At 39.0% G+C, this 14,116-nt stretch overlaps 1 protein-coding gene across 1 annotated transcript in view; it reads left to right on the top strand.

Moving 5' to 3' along the window:
* Positions 1 to 4,291: 4,291 nt before the first annotated feature.
* pkd1l1 (polycystin 1 like 1, transient receptor potential channel interacting) overlaps positions 4,292 to 14,116 on the top strand; it is a gene marked incomplete at both ends in the record, with an annotated part of 28,951 nt that continues 19,126 nt past the window's right edge. Inside the window, 8 exons of the mRNA XM_080050595.1 lie at positions 4,292 to 4,313; positions 4,492 to 4,609; positions 6,311 to 6,553; positions 7,736 to 7,876; positions 8,977 to 9,133; positions 11,774 to 12,275; positions 12,961 to 13,126; positions 13,648 to 13,887. Coding sequence (XP_079906721.1) covers positions 4,292 to 4,313; positions 4,492 to 4,609; positions 6,311 to 6,553; positions 7,736 to 7,876; positions 8,977 to 9,133; positions 11,774 to 12,275; positions 12,961 to 13,126; positions 13,648 to 13,887 — 1,589 coding nt within the window. The remainder of the gene's footprint in view (positions 4,314 to 4,491; positions 4,610 to 6,310; positions 6,554 to 7,735; positions 7,877 to 8,976; positions 9,134 to 11,773; positions 12,276 to 12,960; positions 13,127 to 13,647; positions 13,888 to 14,116) is intronic.

The following is a 14,116-nucleotide window of genomic DNA, read 5'->3' as shown; positions in this document are numbered from 1 at the left end:
GGATAAAAGCCACCAACACACACACACACACACACACACACACACACACACACACACACACACACACACACACACACACACACACACACACACACATACCACATTGATACAGGGTGGGGCAACTTCGATAATATATGTATTAATTAAGTATAAATGATCCTTCTATGGCCAAAGCACAAAGAGAAAGAATAGTTGAGGGTTTCAACACAGTGGCCATATCAGCTTGTTGATTATTGATCACTCTGTCAGAGACATTGCCCCTCCCCCCTATAAGTGGACAGATATTCTCACCTCCAGCCCTTCTTGTTCAGTCAGGGCTGAATATGTCAAACGTCAGACCAATGAAAAAGCACCTCCCCGTTGCCTTGCTGCAGGGCACACAGGCAGGAGAGACGGGAAGCGCGTCCTCTTCACGTGAAGTTTCTTCAATTGTGAGTGGCTGAGAAATATAATAGGACACTCTTCTATTTCGTTTTTTTTAAGGGCTGTCTGGGCCCTGGCCAGATTAGGTTTCAGTCAAAAAATGTTCAACCACTTTCTTTACATTGAGTGTATTCAGGATGTGGGACAAAGGGGAAAAAGCTCAAGACTCATTGTAACTAACTCCCCCTTTTTTTTGCTTCTTTTAGGCCTATTTGACTGGTGACCAGAAGGTGTCTTTATAAATCTGTAGAACTTTCCTTTAAAAACAACTATAGGCCTATCTATTGTGAATCAGCAATGCATTATGGGTCATATACTTCATCACGTTATCCAATATGTGATGCTGTAACCTGAAAAAGTGGCCGTTGTGTTAATAGTGAGTTTACAATGATCTTGCCTTTTTCACTGACCGTAAATATATGTTTTACATCGACGCTTTAAATAATGTTCTTATTCAATGTTGACCTCATCAGACTTCGTGGATTTTCCCATTAAATCGTATGATCAAATACTTTCCCTGATCTTTTCTTTGCTGTGTCCCAGGCAGATGCTCCACATTGCTCTTGCCGTGCTATTAGCTGTATAGTATCCCATTGTATCCCATTCTAAACCAATTTTTCTGATGTGTTTTTATTTATTTATTTGACTTATTTATTTCTCCAACAGCTGTCGGACACATGGAGAACTGCTCCCGTCCCGGTGACCCAGCCCTGATAAGATCTGCGTGTTACAGTGTGATCCCTCGTTAATATTTTGGCCTGATTGAGGCTTGTTTGGAGAGTAATCTGAGCTCTCTCTCTCTCTCTCTCTCTCTCTCTCCCTCTCTCTCTCTCTCCTCGCCCCCTCCTCCCTCCTTCCCTGAGGGCTGAGGGGAGAACGGCGACAGAGCGCTGTCAAATAACTTTAAAATAAAGATGTTTACGCACAGTGGTAACTCCAGGCAGTTGCATAAAGGACCAAACAGGACTGAAACTTTACTTCACGCATGCGCTGACAAAAGAAAGAGAAAAGAAAGAAAAAAAGCTTTAGGCTGGTGATGATGTGTGTGTTAATAGACCCATAAACTACTAATGCGCTGTTCTTCTATGCGATTACCTAACTTTCTCGTTGGCCTAATTACCCATTACTTAATACACTTTAGAGTAGCTATTGTGGAAAATGTCAATGGTAGCCTATATATATATGTGTATCTCTTTTTTACATTGTGTAGCCTACCTTTCTGTAGATACATTCATTCTCCTTTTGACCTATAGTCTCTCAGATCATGCTCCCAGAGCTGTTTTGGTTCATCGTGACCCTTTAAATGTGTGCTATTGCGCTTAATACAAGCCTCCCGTGCAGACTTTGTGTTTGAGCAGCTTGTGCATGGATTTGTGAATGCATTCAAACAACGAGAAGCCGGATCCAGGAGTGAGTTTCACGCAACAACTCAGCATAGCCTGTTAGTGCCGCAGACCAAAGTTCCTTTTAACGAGCAGCATGGTTGCACAAAAGAGTATGGATCGAGTGCTGTTCTGCTTTTATTTTTGGTTCTTTTCCCTTAAGGCATCACCACACACATGGGTACATATAGGTCTGAATGCAGCTGAATTGGGCCTCGTTAATTAATTACAACATGATCGCGTTCATGTTCTCGAGAGACCCATGCAGGACCTGTTGATAATCTATATGAATTCACGCGAGTCTTTGATTAGTTACCCATCAACGATCCAGTTGGTTGTTCATTAATAGAAGTGAATTTTTTAAAGATAAAATGTAGGCTATGTTTTACAGATTACACAGATCCACATTGGTGCAAAGCCGACATAAATAGCTGCTTGAAATAGCATTTTTATTTATAGCACCTTTCAAAACCTAAGTGCTTAACAAAAAGAGACATGAATGCAATACAAACAATAAAAACAAAAATAAAAGTACATGAGTAAAATACAGGCAATACCATCTACCCAGTAAAAGTACAGAAACATTGAGAATTAAGTCTTCGCCTGTGTTTCCTAAAACCAAAAAGAGCTTGCTGAGCACAGCCCCTTCGTGTTGTAAGTCTCGAGCTAAGAACACCTGATACAAATGGTAGTGTAGCCTACTGAAACACATATTGACTAGGCTATATAATAGAATAGAATGAAGCTAAACAAACTGATTAAATCAGGAGACAACCAGTTATGTTGCACACAGAAATGTAATGACAGAGCTGCTTCTTCCGCGACGACCCCTCTTCAAATAAAACCCCTCTTATCTTTTACATCATACCCTGTTTATTTTTTTATTGTTTGAATGAGGATTAAAGGTGCTCTTCTTTCGTGGAAGCTCGCTGCCATGACTGCAAAATCTAGCTACTTATATCGTGTTACATTTGTGTTTTGGCAACATGATGCAGCAGGTTTTACGTTTTTCTGGGCCAAATAGAAGAAACAAATGCATCGTCTACGGTGGCTACTACATCCATTCTCAAATACGGGGCCTATCACGATTAAGCTGATGCATGACCTATATCAGCATGTAACTTTCAGACAAAGTCACATTCTGAAATATTCTTTTCAATGTGGTCACACCTAAACCTTGTCCACCCCTTTATCTGACATGATTTACAAATGATTTCTCCTCCTTGCTGTTGTGTCAAAAAAAAAAAAAAAAAATCACATTCCCTGCATTTGTTTTTAGGCTCTTCTTCTCGATATCATACATGAAACATATTTTTACTGCATCCTTTACAAAGCATTCGTTGATAACAAAGAAACCGTATTTGAGCGTTGCAGAGGGGCTTCTTGTGAGATCAGGGCCAAATTGTCTTCAAGAGTCATGATCTAAAACATAATAGGTAGGCGTATAGGTATGAATGGTTAATTAGCCTATATTTCTACGGGAGAAACCCCCAAAAATAATTTGGTTAGAAAAGAGGAGGCTGCAGTCGCAAATCAATTTTCTTCTTTATTCTACTGTAAAGAGGTGGGTCAGAGGTGGGTCAGTGGCTGCTCATCGCGTGAACCACTTCAACTGAGTTCGATTTTAATATATTGTGAGCTGAAAACGCAGTTCTTCACAATAAATTGGCAAGATGTAGGTATAGTCTAGCCTGATCTTTTAATTTCCTCTCACGTCAGAATGTATTCTTAAATTACACTGATAAAAAGGCAACGGGATGCTTTTCCTCCTCTATACACGCCTGCTTCTTTTATTAACAAAACAAAAACTCTGATGACAGCAATATAAAGTCTATTTCTAATATCCCTCCACCTCTAGCGACTTCACAGTCCACCGGAGTCAGCTGAACTGTTTTTTTTTCTCTCCAGCAGCGGACTCTGTCCTCTTCAAACTGAAGGCGCTTACATAACGCCTCGTCTGTTTTGGTACGACTGTCCGTTAACGCAGCGCTGCACGCCGCCACTCCAGCACCTTTATTTATTTTTTATTAAGATTTCGTTGACGTCATCATCCGTTAATTGTATCGCCGCGTGCGCACGCTGGAAAACATAGCGAGACACTAACGAATGAAGCAGGTTGTTGTTGTTGGAGCCGAGCGGGCCTGGCTTGGGGCACGCGGCTTTTTTTATACGCACCGTCACCACTCCAGCGCTCAATGTTGATATTTATAGGGGTTTTTGGTCAGAAAGGTGCCTATCAAAGTTGGATCAGGGCACCTGCAGGGGGCTACTTGAACGGGCTGCGGGAGTGGGGGGGTGGGGGGGTGGGGGGTCCTATGGCAAATAAAGCATCATATGTTTTCATCATAAATTATTTCACATGTAATGATCCCAATTCATCAAATGAATAGGCGTCAATTTAGTCCTCAATCCAGCGTTCAGTTCCATCTATAATCAACAATTAAAAAAACAAAACAAAAAATATATTTATTATTTATTTGGCGGTGATGTCAGAGAAGATGTGTTTTCGTTAGTCCTACTATGGTCGAATGCATGTTTACTGGACGTGTGTAGAATGGGAAGACGCGCGCGACTTCCTCTGCGCGGAGACGAAACGAAATCGCCCAGATATGAGCGTTTTTCCGCATAAAAAATGGACAGAGAAAATGTGTTTGATTTCCCCCCGCTGTGCCTCTCTCCGGTACAGGCAGCCCTCGAGGAAAACGGCGCGGTCTGAGAGCGCCCCCCGCTGGCCGCAAGCAGGAGTGGCAAATTCTCTTAAAGGGGATGTCTGGAAAGCCGGAAGAGCTTTTTAAGGTGGAACGGTGGAGTTAGCTGCTGCTCTTTCCCCCGTCTTCTTCTTCACACCACTCAAAGGGGTCCACAGGGCAAAACTTGGGACTCAGACGAAAAAACACGTTCACGGCTTTCGTAGCGGGTTTGCATTTTTTCCCCTCAGCCCAACACCTCAGAGTTCGAAAAATCTGCGCCTCAAGAGGGAGTCTGTGCTTCAGATTTGAACCGTAGCCTACACCGTTTATTAAAAACCAAGTAGGCTACAAAAACATCACAGCTGGTGAGGTCACCCCCCCCCCCTTATCATTTCCCAGTTTAATAACGAAGTTTAAAAAAAAATGTTTTGCTTTGAAGAACTTGCTTTGAATTGAGTAAACTTCGTCTGACCCACGGCTCAATACACTCACTCGCACATATGAAGCCCATGCAGTTTGCGGGAGGATGTATCACCCCGTTGGCCATTTACATAGCCTACAAGCGGGAAAAAAAATTGTATTTAAAGACTGAGAATAAAACTAAATGCTCGATAATGTTTCATATTTTCTGTGTTGGCTTTAAAGTGGCTCCTTCAGGTCGGACTGGCAGGAGATCTAAGGCTGGTCCAAACAAAAAAAAATAAATTAAATTAAAACTTTAGCACCATATTCCTGTTGACCTGATAAAACCACAGGTTGGATGTGATTTCTCACTGTTTTGGTTTTAGTGTGGATGAAAGAGTAATTGATCAACATCCGGCCCATAAAGTGGTCCAAACCGGCTTCAGTGTGTCTGTTTTTGGACAATAACGGAATCAAGCATCAATAGGCTACTGGGATTTTCGTCGTGGCTTGACACAGCCTCGGTCCCACGCATGCATGGTTGTAAATAAATAATTCATCTCTTTTCTTGTGTGATCCATCCAGGTTTTAGGCCTATACCCTACCTGAAGCCCGTTGCCCTATAGGTCAATTTAGGCCAGGTCAGTCGAACCTCAATGGAACGCTTTAATCATAAGAGACAAATCCATTTAGATGGGATGATCTTTCGAATATAGCCGAAGTGTAGGCTACGTAGTCGTAGAGATAGAACAGCACACGCTCACGTTTTGTATTTTGTTTTATTTGATGTGGTCACGATTCTCGCCGCCTCAGTTTGGTCACAACATTTTGCAGCGTCTGTGACAAAAGAAGCAGCAACTAGTGTGTATCTGGCTGCTTTATTTTGCACGGCATACTCACCTGTGAAAGCCCATCTCATTCTCTCTCTCTCTCCATCTCTCTCTCTATCTCTCTCTCTCTCTCTCTCGCTTGGTATTTTCAAAGGAGTGATTGGAGAAAGTTGGACGTTAAGCTTTGAAGGAGCATAATCATAGTCCTATATATTTTTTAAAATGTGCACATTTATTTACATTCCTAAACATCCGAACATTGCATTAGTAAAGACGACAATAGATCAGTCAGCCCTCCAGCAGCACTGCGGCCTCACTCACATTTAATTATTCTAAATGTCAGAGAGGCCCTTGCAGCACACACTTATTATATTCCAGGACTATTTCGTTGCACTGGCCGCAGCATATGTTCACTTGGCCTTTCATCCCTTTGATCGCTCTTCAGTGAACGCTGCTTCTTCCGCCCTTCATTTGCATACAGTCCCTCTCTGTGTGTTCCCCATCTCCCACGCGCACCTTGTCTGCGCAGACTTGTTATTCGGGGCACCTGCTCGTCTCTCCTCCCTATCCCACATCCTTCTAGGTCTGATGTCCCTCCGCATCACACGCACTCAGTCCGGCTGAGCACGTACGCTTCAGTCGCGGCCTCACAGGTTCAGACATGTCGTTGGCTCTCGTCTTCACGCTCATTTGTTCATTGCATCCGTTTTTTCACCGCTTGTCTGCGGCAGTGCCACCACCGCATCGCGAGGAGTCCCCGTGGTTCGTGCTGTGCGTCAGCTGCAGCAGACTACGTGCACCCGAAGGAGCCCGTGACCTTGACCCGGTAACCTGTTGTTGTGCACGCTGCCCGGATGAGAGGTAAGGAGGGGGAAAACTGGGACAGGGCTCGTTAAGTTAAATGCGTATAAGCAGAATCTGCGGTACATTTGTGTAAAAATCCATTTTATGCTTAGGCTAATATAGCCCATATTTTTTAAAATTATTATTCATATTGGGAGCAGTGTTCTTTTAGTGGTGGTGACACTTCTAATCTCGTTTTGGAGTAATCTAAAGCAAAACATATGTTTAATAATTGAATAACATCACAATCATGATGAATTTGTGAAGATATGGTAATAGTTTTATATTTGAAACACAAAGCCAGCTTAAGAAATATATCAATTTATGACACTAGACTCAAAGTTCCTGTATTTTTCTTTCTTCTTAAAACCTAGTAGCCTATTTAAAAACAGTTTTTTCCATTAACCTAAAATATTTAAGGCAATTGACAAGATCATTTCCATATTATAGCACAATTCAGGCACAGGGCACAAAGTTCTTTACAGTGGCATAAAAAAAATACATAAAAATTGTGAAATAGTATGTGAAATAGTATTGAAATTGCATTTAAGAGATGATAAAAACCAAAGGTGAAAACAGGCAGACAAGTAGTTTAATTTTTTTTTAAGAAAATTGCATTCAACAGACAATCAAGACTAGCAAATTTGAACAAGTTACAGAAAAAAAGGGAAACAGAAAAGTCTTCAGGTTTGATTTCCAAGAGCTGAGAGTTGCAGCAGACCTGAAGTTTCCTGGGAGTTTGTTCCAGATATGCGGTGCTTCAAAACTGAAAGCTGCTTCTCCTTGTTTAGTCCTAACTCTGGGGACTGAAAGTAGACCTGTCCCAGACAACCTGAGAGCTCTAGATGGTTCATAATTTAGCATCAGTTCACAAATGCACCTTGGCCCTAAACAGACCATAATAAAATAAAATTTCTCAGTAGGAGGTATTGGCTGACTTTTGCACAATCCAGACATTATATCGAAATAAACTAGCCTATTTTTTATTCTTATTTGCTATAACAACATGTAGAAAGATTATTGCAACAAAGGGACATTTTAATTGTATCCCTATATTAAGTGTCACCCATATGTTTGCCAAGATGAGCCCTGAGCTTTCCTCGTAATGTGTATGAGCCGAATTCACTTATTTTTATTCACTTAAAACTATTTGTTGTTGTTGAAGGTTCCAGGTTGCAGTGTTGTTGACCTCAGAGGGTTGTTTCTGTGGCAACTGGCAACCTGGTGGTTTTGTGGCCAGCGAGTGTTTCAACACATCATCCAGTGGAGAGACAGAGGCTGTGAGGGGAGAAAGTGAGAGACAGAGGTGAGATTGGCTAATGCCTTAACAATGGATTCTCTAGGTTTGTCTCATTTCCTGATTCGCAAGCAAAAACTCTAAAACAAATCAAAGAATCCCTCCCTTTTAGAACAGTATAGGCCAGAGAAAACCATGTGAAGAAACCAACCTATAGTATCCTAGCTTCAATGAGAAAAGATAATTCATATTATGGGAAAGGAAAAGTGGAATAGGGAGCTACAGCAGGAAAAAAGTAAGGGAGTTTGGCTAGACATCTGTGATCATGCTCACAAAGTCACTAATGCCAATTTGTGGAAATAAATTCAAAGGAAGATAATTCGCAGATTTTTCCAGAACACGACACATATGTGGCAAATATTAACCTAAATCAATCAAGTATAGGGGGTCTGGAGAGACAATGGCTACTAATTTACATATTATTTTGGCAATGGCCATTGTTAGACAACTTTTGGAAATCCATTTTTACCACTATAAATAAAGTATGAAATGGTGAATTGGTAAGAGACCCCCTGATAGCCATTCTAGGAATTAAACCAGTTGTTATTCACAGTGGGAAAAATATGTATTTCTCACTAGCCGCAGCAAAGAAAATAATTATATGAGATGGCTTAAAATGAACACACCAAACCAAGAGTGGTTAACAGTTCTGAGAAATATATACACTATGAGAAAAAAAATTACATATTCGCTGAGAAGGAACTTTTCATAGACATATGGAACCCACTAAAGAAAGTAAAGGGACTGACACTGAATATATCTGCCAGGTGGAACTGGTGTACAACCCATGTTTAGTTTAAAGGTTTTTTGTTTATTATGTTTATATTGATTATTTTTAATGTTGTTATTTAATTTTTACTAACTTTTTGATTTATTGATATACATTGGTGAATTAATTGGACACAAAATGAATTATAGATGTTGTGTTCCCCCTTGTAAAGGACTGTGTCACTCAGCGGAAATAAATGTTGTAAAAGGGGATTTGAAATATTTTCTAAATAAAAAACAAGTATATAAAAAAACATTTACATTTCAAATGTCTAGAACTCAAGCTTTTTGTGTTTAATCTGTTCTAAATATTTTTTAATTCAATGTGTGGCAATCTACAGAAGTGAAGGAGCCTTTCTGCACAGCGATCGTCTGTCTACCTCCCCAGACAGAGTGCATTCTGGGAAGACTTTTGTGGTGGAGGTGTCAGCAAACCTGGATGGATACCCCAACCAGACCACAGGTCAGCTGCTGCTGCTAGCTGTGTTTCACAAGGATGTAGGCTAGTTAGGGAAAAATAAGAAACTACTTTTTGATTTGGCAAAGAGTTAAGTATTAAAAAAGTACTATACTAAAGGCATAACTGAAAATACAGATTTAAATAGTTTACATACTGTTATTTCCTATGACTCTGTTTGAAATTGTATAGGCTACATATTGTTGTGACTGCTGCTTATTGTTCATGCTTGATACATGAATCACCTTCAGTCTTGGTTTGAATGAATGACACTTTACAAAAGATTTTATGATTTTTAATTATACTAATTCTATTCTATTATTTATTATTATAAATTATTGTTACAACTAATACAGAGAGACACTTTCGGTCTACCGCTTCAACCGTGGACTAACTTTTAGAAAGATCTGTAAGTGTTTATTTAATTTAACTTTTTAAAGTTAAGTTATTTCACAGTGAAAAAAACTGTCTTGGATTCTAACTAGAAACCTGCTGAATTAAGTTGTGTTTCCACTATTGTTTCTGAACAACAGAAGATAAACTGTGGGTTAAAATGATCCACATTAATTTATTTCTATTATACATTCAAATATAATATTATATATATTATTATTTTATATATGAACTCAGTAAGCTAGAGAGCAAAGAAATGTATTAGACCAATTAATTATTAATGAACTAATGATTGAAAATATTTATTACTACATAGTAACCCTCTGTCCCTCCTCTTCTTCTCTTTTATTCTGTCGTTTTCGGTCTAGACGCCAGCAGCTCTGTGGTGAGTAGCACTGAGGAAATAGAAACTACTACGCAAAGCACACGTATTTTAGAATTATGTTTTCAGTATTTTTATTTTTAATTGATCACCATGTATTTTTTTTAACATGTAGGCTACCAATGCACCAAGTCTGATAATGAATTCTGGAAAATGAAAATAATCAGAAAAATATGCTTGTTATTTTAGCAGCTGTTTTTTTTGCATGTCATAAAGTCCCTTTTCAAATACATTTTACTTTTTTAAATAGCAAGGAAGAGAACATCTATGTGACATAGATAATTGTGTTCAAAGATGGATTTTCCGCATGTCGAATTCAGATTTTGTGAGCAAAATTCTTTTAGAATGTAGCCTACATTTTATTGGAATTCTGCTGGTATCTTCACAGAATAAGTAACCCATAAAAAAATGATAGAAAAATAAACACTTTTTACTCATGTTATTGAATTTTATTAACCTTTGTTGATGAGGGGTCAAGGGTCGCCACCTAAAACTGTTAACATAAGAATCAAAACCAATCAATAACATGGTTAACTATTTAGTGAGTTATTTATTGACCTCTTTATAGCCTCCTCTTCACAACCTCAACCTCCCATGCACACATTTCTTCTATCGCCATGACAGCCCATAATGATGGGTTAGAACTAAGCGTGATAGCTCTTTTGGCCTGTAAGTACCAGAGCTAGTAATATGCTGACTCATAGATGATGCATTTATCATTTCATATGAAAACCTTATTTAAACAGCAAGGAGAACTCCAGCATTCTGCAGGGACTTAAAGAGAGAAATAATGAAATATTAGTCTTGTAACAAATTAATCTCAAAGCTCCCTCACCAACTCAGTCTTTTTTTAAACTTGACAAATTTAAAACATTTATTTCTAAAGGATTTCAGAATTGGTGTTTTAATTATTATAATTATTGTAAACAAATAATGTGAGAAGACCAAAACAAAACAATGTGTTAGCCTGTCTATCAATAGTCTCCGACTTGAATTTATATTGCTTGAAAATGGCTCGCAAATATAGAGTTTACTTGTTTTATTTTATTTGTAATAAAGAAACAGTGCAGTATTAAGACGTATCAAACTTTGGCAGTTCAATTAATCCATTATTGATTCTGGTCTTTTCACAGGATTTATTGACAGTAAATTAAATATAAAAATGACCAAAGGTATCCTTTAATCTCACACTTCTTGCGTTTTTATTTATTATTATTAGGGCTGTCAAATTAACGCGTTAATTTCGATTAATTAATCACAGAAAAAAAACGCGATTAAAAAAATTAACGCAGATTAATCGCACTTCTATATTGCCCTTTGACCCGGTGCAAAAGAGGTGAGGCGATAGCGGAGCTGCACCTGTAGAGTAAAGAAAGAAGCAGGGGAAAGGGGCCAGGGCTCTATGGATGTGTTATGGGCTGCTCCGGACAAATAAGCATGAAGGTAGGAATTTGTTTTATGTTATTCTCCGCAGTGTCTGTGCATTATTGATTTAGTGGGTGCCTAATTAACAATGTAGGTTCATAACAGTAGGCCTATCTCTCAATCTTCCTCCGTGTCTCACTTTTGTTTGCTAGCTGTGATCGTCTCACTCAAACTGACACCCTCTCACTCTTCCTAGATATGCCTGTCTTTTTTCCTCCTTTGTGTGTGTGTGTTTGTGTGTGTGTCATTTAGCCTGCTTGTTTTTCTGTGATTTTTTTCGGCGCTAAAGAAGTTACAAGAGACAGAGAGAGAGAGAAACGAACGGTAGCCTATACAGTTGTTTATAAACAGGCATAAAAGTGTCATATAAGTATGCGATTAATTTAGATTAAGTAATTACAGAGCCTGTAATTAATTAGATTAATTTTTTAATCGCTTGACAGCCCTAATAATTATTAATGTTGCCTTTGTCCTATGCTAGGCTGTGTCTGTTCACTTGCAGGTGGCCGTGCGTCTTGCCTTCTCTGACCTCAGAGTGAGTGAAGCAGGGGATCAGCCATCTTGCAGCGAGGGTGTTTTTGTGGATATGGAGCTGTTCACCACCATAAGGCATCTGCTTGTCCTCAACTTGACACTGTGTGATGCATTTAGTAATGACAATGAAAGTATCCTCGACAAAACAACTAATAAAGTTGAAAATAATTCAAGCAGCGCTGGCGGCCGAGAGGGATTGAGAGTGAACATAACACTACTGTGCAGAAACAGCAGCGAGGGAGACAGAGAGGCAACTGCGGTTTTGCTTTTGGACCACACCGGGAAGGTCGTGGTTGAGCTTGGAGCTGAGAATCGAGTGTCTTCTTCTCAGAACAAAAGTGCTAGGGTGTTCGTTGAGGGGAACAGGAAGCTGTCACCACAAGTGAGAGTTAAACCAACATGGCCACCACCTACCAGTCAAAGTCCTGTTCACAGCCCGGCTGACAATGGTGAGAAACAACAGCCCTTTGAGCTGTACAAAACATCTTAACTTTTATTAAGCTTTCTTAAAAGTATTACTTTTTTTAAATGTAAAAAAAAAAAAAAAATTATTTACCTTTTAATCAGTTTCTAAACATTTTGATCTTAGATTATGTCACATTTTAAATACGTTTTTTAGCACCGTAAGTTCAATGAAGATCTCATGATTTTAGACCTTTCATAAACTGTTGAAGACTGAGAGTTATTAACACTGTTGGTAAGTTTATCCTAACCCCTGACGGCGGAGGCGGGCTAACGCTCCCTTTGACTACCAGTATTTGAGCTAAGCTAACTAGCGATGAGCAACCTTTGCCTATTTCTTCTTCACACAAATGCACACACAGTTAAAGTATTCATTTCTGTTGCCTTGTTTTGAAACCGTGAGTGAGGCAACAAGCTTAGAAAAATAAATAATTAATTATTCCTTTAAAGAAAATTGAGGCTTTGAGTTCTATAATGTCTGTGATGGGTCGTCATGCCAATTTCTTCCTTTGCCTTTGCATCTTCAGTTGAACCTTTTCAGCCATTTCCCACTTTCTTCAGACAAATTATTCCAGTAACTTAACATTTTCTTTAACCATCACATCATGAAGCAGTTATCATTTGTGAAATGCTTTAATGACAATGTGATGTATTTTTATTGTCCCCTTACAGTACAGATTTATGCTGCAAAGCAAGCTTATCCCACAAATACAGATATCACTTTTTTGGCATTGGCTGAAGCACTGGACCCTGTGGAGTTCCTCTGGCACTTTGGAGACTCTAAATCAGCCAGAACCACTTTGAGGGCCGTCACCAAAATATACCCCAGACCTGGCAGGTATGAGACACAGTGTGGGGGCAGTTCAACGAATACTATAGATTGTTGTTTCATGGTATCACGATTACAGCACTCAAATGTGTTATTTTGAAATGTGAATGTAACTGTGAGTAAAACTGAACACAATCTTTTTATTTCTTAAACAACATACCATGTAGAATATTCTGAACATTAACACACTTGTATGATAACATTGTACAATAAATAATTGACATAATAGTACAATAAATAATTGAATTATTCTAAGACAAAATTGAAATAAAATCAGTCATTTTAATAAAATCAGTCATTTTAAGTGAGCAGCTCAACGAGGATTTAAGAGACATGCTCACTTTCTATTCTCACTTAAATGTCAGTTTTAGTTAAAGTTATGATGCAGGAATATTCTGAGCATTAATAAACTTGTAAGTTAACATCCTGTGGAGTTAATACCTTGTGATGGAAAATAATAGACTTTTGACGGTTATGGGCCCATGCCTACTGCGGTGTTTACAACCCCTCTTCCCCTCTCTTAAATCTAGGTATGATGTGGTTGTATTATTGTCAAGTGGCCGGAACTCCGTTACTTCCGATGTGTTCTGGGTGGAAGTCCAGAGAGCAGTGAAGCTCAACAGGCTTCTCCACCAGCCTTCTGTCCTGAGGAACCAGACAGTGGAGATGGGTTGCCGTGTCAACGCGGGGACAGACGTCAATTTCCTGTGGAGCTTTGGAGACGGATTGTCCAAGCTGGGAAAAAGCACAGAGCAGCACGTCTTCCACAGGTGAGTTTAAGTATTGATTTTAAATGAGCTTTAAATAGCTCAGTTAAATTCCTATTTGGATGTCTTGAAATAGAACTAGATGCACTGCAGATTTATCAGTTTTGTTGCATATGTTATTTAATGTGTAAAAATAAAACTACAAACTACAAAGCAGTGTTTCCATTACATTTCCATTATTTTAAATTGTATTGTTTCTGTCATGCATCTATGTAGAACTACTGACTGATAT

Source organism: Ammodytes marinus, assembly GCF_949987685.1.
Source record: "Ammodytes marinus genome assembly, chromosome: 21".
Taxonomy (NCBI): domain Eukaryota; kingdom Metazoa; phylum Chordata; class Actinopteri; order Uranoscopiformes; family Ammodytidae; genus Ammodytes; species Ammodytes marinus.
Note: the sequence above shows the minus strand (reverse complement) of the source record. Positions and strands in the feature narration are given on the sequence as shown.